This window comes from Branchiostoma lanceolatum, chromosome 12 (genome assembly GCF_035083965.1).
Source record: "Branchiostoma lanceolatum isolate klBraLanc5 chromosome 12, klBraLanc5.hap2, whole genome shotgun sequence".
NCBI classification, from domain to species: Eukaryota; Metazoa; Chordata; class Leptocardii; order Amphioxiformes; family Branchiostomatidae; genus Branchiostoma; species Branchiostoma lanceolatum.
The window spans coordinates 15,958,581-15,969,344 of NC_089733.1; the positions used below are offsets into that span (position 1 = coordinate 15,958,581).

A 10,764-nucleotide genomic window follows, 5' to 3' on the forward strand; every position below is an offset into this window, starting at 1 on the left:
TCACATCGTTTGCATGGCATGCAGAACTAGAGATTCTAGATACAGACCTTTTGGATCACGGTCGACGGATGTTGTTGTGTTCCCTCAAGTAGACTGTGTCCTCTCTCGGGATGTCCAACGCAGTGAATAACACACCACAATGCAGACAAGAACAACGCAGACTAGATAAGTTCCACCGGGAAAACGTGACCAACCTTGATAAATGTAGCGACCAGTCTTTGGTGTCAAGGTTTTCCTCGAATGTACTTGGGCAGCCCCAAAATAGCAACACAACTACAATCCCTGGATCAAGGGATAACATACAAGAGACAGTTTCCAGTCCGGGTGGATTAAGTAGATTAGAGGAAATTAAATCCGTGTTTTGATGTACGCCAGCTCAACGTACGTCCCGCTCGGGTCATAATGCGGGTTTTCGGGACGGCAGATCGGGGCGGGCGATATTTTCCCTATTGCGCATCCAGCGCGACAGTTTGTTTGACTTTTAGGATTGATGGATGGTACGCGGTCAGAAAAGTCGCTGCCATCACCTGTTTCGATGCACGTCCGACTGCCGTAAATCATACTCGGTGAGGTCACTGACGTGGCCGGGCGCCTCCCACTTGCGGCGGCTCGTTATGTAGACAGCATGACGTGTGGACTTGACCGACAGGGATGTGGCTGTGGTTTTGTTTCCTGAACTTTGCACTGACTTCAAAGCAGTATATTCCGATTCAGTGAGTAGGAGAAACTGTAGCTTTATTTGTCAATGACGACATTAAAGTTTTACGGTTTAGAAAGGCATATCTACAAGGTTATCACTCAAAATTCACCATGATTAACATTGCCTACGTTGTATTTTTCACGTGTTGTGCTCGTTGACATGATTTTTCCACCCTGGCAGATAAAAAAACTCAGCGTTGTATAAGTGAAGGAAAAAGAAAATAGATATCCCGGTAAGGTTAATAACATATGAAGATTTACGAGCCGAGGGCCTAAATGCAACCCAAGAGAAGTAGTCCTTAGCAGTCATAAATCTCCTTCGAAACCAAGTAGGACGCCATAAATCCTTTGTGTTGTGTTAGCAAATAAACAAACATGCAGCTCTTAAATCTTTGATAATCAGGTTTAGGCGACATCAATTCAAAAATAAGAACAAAGAATTCATGTAACAGAATATGATTACGTATTTGTTCTACAAATTATCAAGAGTACGTGTATATGTCATACGCTCTATCTACTTAGGTCACATAAATGTAACTTACAACACCTGGCTTAGTACTATTGTCTTCAGAGCTGGAGGCCATGCCATTTTTTGTAAAACTAAAGTCAGGAGTAAATGCGCAAAGCGTATTTAGTCGACTTTTGCTTTCAGGTTACTTGCAATCATTATTCATTAGTTTAGTTTCAATCATTAATTATGATGACTGTGGCACATTTCTGTCATCGGTCTCTTATTGTTGACTTAATAAAAATAAAATCGAGCTTTTGAATACTAATTAGATCGTCCAATGACGTCAAAACTGTCTCTTAACATTGGAATGTTAGGCCTCAAATCGATATGCGCGGAATTTAGTCTCTAGAAACACTTGTTCTGACGTCAAAAGTCTTTTGCTTCAAACCACGAAGAAACCACTTGACCTGACGGCAAGGCGACTAGCGTCAGCGAAAATCGACCAGACAGCCTCCGGGAGAGAAACTCGGTGGGGCACGCGTTAGCTCTCAAAGTCAAGTTCAAATGTCAGCAGCCCGTTCAAGAGACAGTTGTGACATATTTACTGTCGAACAGATGGCAGCCCTTCTGGCGCTGGAGTGCATTTCACATGTACAAAACCAGACATCAGAATTCCTCGGCTGTCTCATTGTCAGTGATTTGTGTAGCTGGAGTCTTGAGCATCGGAAATGAACGGCCCTACGAGAAATGATCGACTTCATCGTTCCTTCGTTCGGCCCTTCAGACCCTTGGAGTGCCTATGGGCACGTAGGGCAGCAAATTTGAGTTTCTGCTGTCACAAGTTTAGTAGCAGAGTATATATCTACATGGAGGTATTGCTGACCCTTCTCTTAACGTACTCTAGGCACCTCCCCGAACACGGACACCGGTATTAGGTCCCTTCCGAAAGACGGGTGCAGCCCCAACCGAATGCCCTTCCCAAGATTGAACCGGGGTCTCCCATTTGTCACTTAATTGGGACCAGGAGCTCAACTGTGAGGTTACTACCAGCTGAGCTACAGGGACATCCCATCGACTTCATCGCTGAAACATTAATACTGCGCCTACCCCTTACATGGCAAATGAAATAGTTATAGGCATATGCAGCATAAAGATTAATGGACGTGACATCCACAACCTTACTCAGAATTGAATTTTCTGGAAGACATATTTTATACGCCTTTACGATGAAACAAAATCGTTTTTAATTTCCGGCAAGGCAGCGATTTTTTCTGTGAGCCAAGCGAAAAACGCCAGCTATGTTGTTAAGTAGAATGTACTTGTCCCATAAATCTAAACCTGCGCACAACGCGTAAACAGGTGATAAATGCAGATATGCACTCAAAATGGTGTCATATTCCTGCTGACGTCACGCCGACGTCATGCGTGACGTATGAACCACAGTGTCGCTATCTGAGAGCTTGAAGTACGTCATAGATATACTACTAATGATATAAAAATGGAAGTGATTAAAGAGTTTTCTGGCAATTTCCTCGCTTCAAGCAAGCCCATGTGTGTGTTTGGTGATTGCATGATATGGCATTTAATAACTGTTTGCCATCAAGAACGCAAATACCGGTACCACTGGGACGCGCGCGAAATTAAGGCCGTTAGGGTATTTCAAGGCTGTTCCGGCCCTACCTGATAGAGATTTCTTTTCGTAATATATACTGGAGTATTTCTTTCCCTTGGCACACAGCAAAACCCACATATATTCATATAGCCTAAAGCAACATTCGTCCTCCAGTCAACGTTCAAATCTCTTTCGGTAAAGTTTTCGAACAAGACCCATCTTGAGTTGGGTCTCTGGATATACTCTGGATATACTGGATTGCCCATCCAGCAACATTATTTGAACTCCTTGACGCACAGAAATATAGCTGTAGATTGCATTGCATGTGTCTGTGACAGCAAAAGTTGAAACATTCGGATAATAACGTACCAGTATCTATTTCTGAAGCCTTGAGTGCCCAGACTACGCTTCCGGCAGAAACGCGAAGTAAATCGTAAAACCTGCGTGCCTGCCGTTTTTCACAGCCCAATGACGCTCTGCCATCACGAGCGATTTGTCACAGCTCTATCTAAAGCCACAGAACGTGCGGGTTGGAAACTTAAAGCTACTTTAGCAAAGCGCGGACGCACAGTAAGTCGATACCTTACCCGTGCTCGCGGCACATTGGATACGCCGCCGCAGCCAAAGCTGACAGGCGGAATTTAGAGCTCGTCCAATTATCAGTGAATTGTGTCTGGCGTTCATGTCGTTGAGGGTAAAATTGTGCGTGGGAGGATATATATTTCATTAGAAATGTTTAAGCGCGCAAAACGTGGAGTTGGAAATCTTATCGAGTCAGACTGGCTGGTACGGTGGAGGAGTATCGTATATGCGCAGCCGTTTTGATTTACGAGGGCAACCCGGAGGCCGCATGTCGTCGCGACGCCGGTCGCTTGTTGCAACTCAATATAATCTTGTTTTGATTGACATTGCTGACGATAGTGGGATTCCGAGAGTGCTCGAGGGACGCGGCAACGACCTAGAACTTCGATTGAGACGTCATTGCCGTTGGACAAAAGCGTACAATGCCCCCCTTCTCACACGCCTTCTCGTGGGTACGAATATCAAAGATTACTACATGTATATATATTTTCGAGGGACGCGGCACGACCTAGAACTTCGATTGAGACGTCATTGCCGCTGGACAAAAGCGTACAATGCCCCCCTTCTCACACGCCTTCAACGGTTGCGTGCAAATATCAGACATTGCGATGTACTTTCAGAACACATCGCACTCTCTAGGCACGTGTTAACTGATAGCAACCGACTTAATATTTCAATACCAGCTGACGTTTGAAAGATCGATCGTTCTAAGAAGTCTTAATATTGTACGAGGCGCGAGCGAAATTGCGAAAGCCCTTCGTCATGCACGACTCCACACCCAGTTTTCCTCTAAGCCGTGTGGATTTGGATTACTAACGCTGGACGCTTTGGAAAATAGAGTGGAAAATGTCTACCTCCAACATCTGAGCTAACTTGGCGAGAGGAATTAAAAGCTTCCCCCAGAGAATCTTGACCGTGCGTCGGCACGTTTGCAGCATGATAAACCGGCTGATTGGAGAAGGAAGCGATCTCTTGGCTGTACTACCAGCGATGTAAAAACTTTAAGCCCCTGTCACACTTGTGCGTATATACAAGTCCGCATGAGTTGCGTATTAACATGTTGTTGGTTTAGGTTAAGTTTGCAGCCGAATAAGTGATTTCTTAGGTTCGATCACTAGGCTGCACAATGCTGGGTCAAAGCAGAAAACATCTATTTCCGCGCAAACATTACTTAAACCAACAAAATGTTAATGCGCAACTCACGCGCACTTGCATATACGCACAAGTGTGACAGGGCCCTAACATGATTCGTCAACGTACCATATAACGTTGCGGTAGCATACTGTGCTGTAAATAACCATGTAGTTGCGCGTATCATTAAATGATCCATCAATCAAGACGCTTGATCCTTTCGTCGGCCACCTCTGGTTTCACCCGTGACACCTACTAACTTGTTAAATCCTGCCTACCTTAACCTGGGCACGGCCTTTTGGCGTTTTCCATCAGAAGTATACGATTTTACTGTGATTTATATGGGTAGGACGTACCTTGAGGCACGGTTCTGCCAAGACTTCTGTAACCCGGTCGTCTGGCCGTTTGAAACATAAAAGCGACCGGGCCACAGGCACGTTTTGCCGCGAAGCCAGAGCCATGAAATCCCTGCATACGTCTTACAGTGGGCCAACGTCTCCAAGCAGATGTAAGGATCTGGCTCATCATTACGGTCACCAAAATGGTTTCATGTTTTTGGGTGGATGTTTCTGTGTCATGTGTGTGTGTGCAAATAGCATAACTCGAGAAGCTGAGAAAGGATCTTCATGATATTTTTGTATGTGGGTATGGGTTGGCAAAATCAAAACAAACGATTTAATTTTGGCCCCCCTGGCAGCTTTTAAACAATCTCTTTTCCGATTGTTTTTGCATACTAGTACTTAAGTACTCCTTTCTGCCACTGCCCTTCGGCGTATGGTTAAAAACCTGCAATATTGTAAAAGAGTACTAATTATTGTAACGACAGCTGCAAAACACTGAGAATAAGCCTGATCCTTACATCTACTTGGAGATTAGATGTCATCGCCGTAAGGGGATAACTCCTTCACAGCGTCCGCCAAACAGCTGCTCATAATCTCTACAATGATCAACAAAATTCTAATCGGCTACGATAACACCACAAGAAAGAGCCATAAATGAAAATATACCCCAAAATACACTCTCAGTTGTAAAGGCCAAATTGTATCTATAATTTTCCGGATTTCAAGAACAGCAGTGTACCGATATTCTTTTGACAATTGAGAAAACCCGCCGAAAAGTGAAGCGTTGTTCAAAGGATGAAGATATGGGGATAACAAATTCATATAAATCATGATGACAGTGATGAGAAACTTTATTATATATCTACAAAGGCTGCACAAACTCATCGGTGATGGGGATTTCATATTTGTGAAATATACAAATTATGTAAAAGTGAGCATTTTCAGTATAGTAAGTGAGACCGCCTTTCGTCCCTAATGCAATGATGAATATTTTCAAATGGATTTTTTGCTGTGAATTATCATTGCCCAAAAATTCGCTACCAACTGCCTGAAACGCCTCATTCCAGCGCCAGCCTATCTGAGCTAGTCTCAGACACACTGTCCTCAAGCTGCAGTTGTCCAACGGCACCTTGATACATGTTGATGACCGCGCCATCACCTGCGTTGATGATGGTGTTGCGAACCCCCCACATGTAGGGGTCATGGTGCATGTATGTCTAATTATATCTAAAAAAAATATATTTTAGCATCCTCAGAAACATTTTCCTCAAACTATAGCTGAACATCTGCTCTCACTTAAGCTGTTCAAAGTACCGATCGGAAGAACACTTATTTCCTACTCCTCCAGATGTCTTAGGTATTCTCTTCTAACTGTAGCTGTCCTAGGTCCTCATGTACATTCTCTTCCAACTGTAGCTGTCCCGTGTCACCTTCCATGATGCTTGGCATGTCGAAGTGAGCATGATCACCTGCTCTGGCACCTTGGTACATGTTGATGACCGCGCCATCACCTGCGTTGATGATGGTGTTGCGGTTTCCGTACATTTTGGGTTCACGGTGCGGGTTTCCCACGGCTCCCTGCTCATCTTCATCGTCGTCTCTTCCACCATACAGAAGGTCATTGACGTCTTCTGAGAAGCCAAGGATGTCGTGATGGACGATGCCGTCCGCTCCTTTGGCCTTGTCGATCTGATCCATACTGTAGGAGAAGACCTCTTCTCTGTGTTCCTTCAGTGCACGAGCGCTGAGAACCCTCTCCTCTGTAGTTGTGCCCGGACTGCACTCATCGAGCACGTTGTGCAGGATGTTCTCTATCTCCTGGAGCATCTCTCTGCACATCAGCTTGTCGCCCTGCTCGCTTCGCACACAGATGCTGACCGCACGGCCGTCTGGGGAGAGTTTGATGAGACTTTCCACGTTGGAGTCGAAACACTTGGCTCCATCTCTCCACAGCAGCGGGCGATTCTTCATCTGCCTCATCAGGCGGGTCTGCACACGGGGAAAGAACCCGGAGGAGAACATGTCGGTGGTGTCGGCACACTGGACTTGCTTGCCAAAGTACACGGTCTTGGTGAGGTCTGCGGTCGGCTGCCACTTCTCTGGAGGCATGGTTTGTGTCAGCAGTCCGGGGAAGATGAACTCCGTTCCGTTATAGGTATGACAAAGTTGGAACTCTTGTAGCAGAGTGATAAGGAGATCGACATCGGCGACATCTTGGAACACATTATGGATTTCCTCTTTGGTGACGATGTCGTCGACGGTTCTCAGATGTTGGATGGGGAAGTTTTCTGGAGCCATCACTCTGCCGAAGACATCCGTGCAGAGCCAGTTGGGTTTCAAGACAACGATTGGTTCACCAGTTTGTGGAGAGACAAACAAGATCTGGAACGACAGGCGAAACAGATTTTGTTACAGACCTTATGTTTTGATATTTTCAATATACCACGACTGTTGAAAATTGTCTATTTCTTCGGTAACTGGAACCAGTAGACATATGTTAACTTGCTTGAAAATAATTCAAGATAACTAAGAGTCCCTCAGACATTCAAACGTTTTACCCGTTTGGTAGAACTGTCGCTGTGGTCTTCTGCAGTGGACGGACTACATACAAACTTAAATAGTGTGGTAATTTCGTAATTAAATCATCGTCTACCTCTCCCAGATGATTCAGGTACTGCGAAGACGCCTTGAGAAAATCTTCATCAACAAAGCGGTCGATCTCCTTCACCGCCTTCTTGTACTCTATCCATTTCACGACAGGACACTTTGGGTTGCACTTCTTCGCCCATTTCGGCAGCCACTTCATGATCTCAGCACACAGCTTGGGTATGTCTCGCTGGTGCTAAACAATTCAAATATATAGTTGGGTAATTAAGATACTTACATTTATGACCGTTATTGCCAATATCAGATATGAATCGAATCACACTTTGGAGGATTTGAATACACACAACATAGTCACCAGGTATACTGAAAGTAATACTTTACATATTCTTATCAAGAACATATAACAGGACATGCACTCACTTCTAGAAGCTGTGTCTTCATCGTTGTCAACATTACTTTGAGTCGGCCCATTTCAGGTGTTCGAGTCTTTCTACAGTCCAGCAGAAACACTTCATCTGAGATCCTCAGACGATCCTTGAACTCTGAAGCCATCAGCTTACGTAGAGAGTCAACTTGGTGATGGCCTGTTGGTATAAAGAATATATAATCAAGTGTCTTATTTTCCTACAATGGAAGCAAAGAAAATACTTGACATGTGTTGAAATAAATCAATGGCCATTGGAGTAAACAGAACTGCAACAATAGAATGAAAGAAATGCTGTACATAAGACATAACACCATGCAGCCTATGCATCATGTGAAGAATCTGTTAATGTCTTCTACCTGTGTCAGTCTGGTCTGTATGACTGGCCACTAGGATGACGCGAGGCTTACTCTTTGCGTTGCAGGACTTGATGAAACACAGCCACCAATGGACCTGTGGAGAATGGGTGAGTTGTTATCCAATGCAATTGATAAGCATTAGAAACGGCAAAATGCTTTTATTCAGCGTTACTAAACATAATCACCTCTCGCTTCTGTGTTTTCATGTCGTCCTTGATGCTGAACAGCACAATGAAGATGGTGTTCTCTACACCCATGAACATGCTGTGGGTTACCGCGTACTCCGACTGTCCAGCGAAGTCCCACACACTGACCTCCCCCACACCGGGAATGTTGGTTGTTCCCACGTTCACACCAGGGGTGGGTTCGTGTGGCTGGTTGTCTGGAGTCATTCGATCCCGGAAGAAGGCGGAGAAAGATCCCTATATGAAATATGTCGTAAGATTTATTTAGGACAGGAGTGAAATGTGTCTCCAAATTTACTTAAAAACGTAAATATGTCAAGAAAGGACACATGTTCATAACTGCCCTTCAGGGATGATGATGATGATGTCTGCTTGTTCATTATAAGGAAAGGTAAAGATTTATTTGTATACATGAACCTTCATCTGTTTGAGCTACTACCTTCCTACATAGTAACTTCGTGGACCTGCATAAAGATACATACAAATTGCTTTGTAGACTTGTCTCAATCAGAAAACATTAGGCTTTTTAAAAAAGTACAGAAATGCCTTCCAATAATTGCATTCCGTTTCTAACAACTGTGCTCTATTTCCACGCAGGATGTCTGAGGAGAGGGACCAGTAAATGGACTTTCCGATGCAACACATGGTCAAGCCATGCAAAACGATCCCGTTAAAACACATTTACATACATTTCAAACCTCAAATCTTTACCACTACTGCAAAGCTGGGTAGGTCAGGTTTCTTAAGGTGAAAAAAAGAACCACGCGGACGTCAATTCCGGTATCTTTAATAACGAGCTACAGTGACATTTGACGTGAGACCAGGATGTCACCCCCTATCCTAATGGATCAGTCCAACCAGTGTCGAAGCATTCAGAAAATTCGCTCAGGAAAAAATAATTTATTAAAAGAGTAAATAGAAAATAAAACGGGTATGCGCGGTGCATTCTACGGCGCAAGTCATTTGGTGGTCTCTTCCCTTACATCTGAGTTTCTGGTGGAAGCAGAATTCTAATAGAAACATCGTACCGCTTGAAGACTTTCCTTCAGAGTAGACTTGCCAGCTTCCTGTGGTCCACAGATGCACAGTTTGAACCTGTTGACTTTCACCCCACCGGACTGTTTCATCAGTTTGTGGTAGGAAACCTCAACAGCCACCTTGCTTGCCAGAATCTGTATGATCAACGTAGAAACCCGGCTTTTCTTATTTAGTAACTGTAGCTTTGTTGTCTCAAAACAAGTAGATATATCTTTCATACATAAATCAAACATCTACTGTAGACGTTATTGTAACTAGACCAACCTTTCCAACAATAAGCTGCCAGCTAGCCCCATCCCAAATAGATAAAGAAAAATCACCGATGATTCCAAATTATTGTTTTGTCCTGGAAACAATTCTTTTACATATAATCGTGTATCTGACTATCTTGACACAACATTGCGACAACAGTAATAGAGCGTCACGTGAATAGTGCACGTTTGTCCTTTTTACACGTGAAATCCACCACTTAGATACTTAATCGACGAAGGAAGCACACGTAAGTGGTTTTCAAAAACAGTTCAATATGCTACTGACAAACACAAAAGTCACAACAGAGAAAGAAGACAAGGCCCTCAACACCGTGATTAAGTCTTATTTCTATGAAAACTATTACTATACGAACAAGTTCAACATTTTCTCACCTTTAGGTAACGTCGGCGGCCTTCGTCATGCACATAGTAGTCCAGTGGTGCCTTCCCGTGCTGTGTAAGAGGAATTATAGAATGTAATTCAGCGCTCTATTTCAGTTCCTAATATTCTTCTTGGTTTGTCGTCATTGGAGACCACTATCAAATTTATGGCAAATACTTTGTGTCACGGGGCAACCCTCCCAAATTACAAGGCCTTGTACATGGAATGCTACACGTACGCTAACATGCAAAGCTATTCCCACCGAGTGCTATACAATATTGCTAGGATACTCTGTGTCTCTGTTTTTTTAGCTAAAGGGCACTTTTCCTGCTTGATATTGGTCACGGGAAACTGTGCAATGCATTTGATCTTTTAGGACGGTGGAATCTGTGTCATACATTTAAATTGCATGATTTTGCACTTCAAACTTCCAACGTAATCTAGATTGACACCCTTATTATATATATATATGGGCCCTAAAGCCAAAAGATAGGAGAATACTGTAAGAGTAGTATTTATTTCTTAACCAACATGAATTGCCCATTAATCCTAACTTACTACATGAGATGATTGTCTGTACTTACCTTGTCCTCCTGTTTCACATCGGCGCCATGTTGGATCAGCAGCTCCACCGTCTCAGTCTTCCCGTTCCTGCTGGCCAAATGGAGTGCGGTCCTGCCGCCCTGAGTGAACAGACGGAGA

At 43.8% G+C, this 10,764-nt stretch overlaps 2 protein-coding genes across 3 annotated transcripts in view; both read right to left on the reverse strand.

Annotated features, from left to right (window-relative positions):
- LOC136446612 (double-stranded RNA-specific editase 1-like) overlaps positions 1-161 on the reverse strand; it is a 158,459-nt gene extending 158,298 nt beyond the window's left edge. Inside the window, exon 1 of one of the 2 annotated variants that reach the window (XM_066445077.1) lies at positions 48-161. The gene's annotated coding sequence lies outside the window, so the exon portion shown is untranslated. The remainder of the gene's footprint in view (positions 1-47) is intronic. The other variant, XM_066445076.1, reaches the window with a different exon arrangement.
- A 5,399-nt stretch (positions 162-5,560) lies between these two features.
- Positions 5,561-10,129, reverse strand: LOC136446487 (death-associated protein kinase 1-like). The gene is made up of 7 exons (XM_066444869.1): positions 10,074-10,129; positions 9,420-9,563; positions 8,392-8,628; positions 8,207-8,300; positions 7,844-8,007; positions 7,470-7,658; positions 5,561-7,198 (listed from the first exon to the last, which is right to left on the reverse strand). The coding sequence occupies exons 2-7, from the start codon at positions 9,516-9,518 to the stop codon at positions 6,170-6,172; spliced, it is 1,812 nt and encodes a 603-aa protein (XP_066300966.1). The 5' UTR covers positions 9,519-9,563; positions 10,074-10,129; the 3' UTR covers positions 5,561-6,169.
- Between the last annotated feature and the right edge of the window lie 635 nt (positions 10,130-10,764).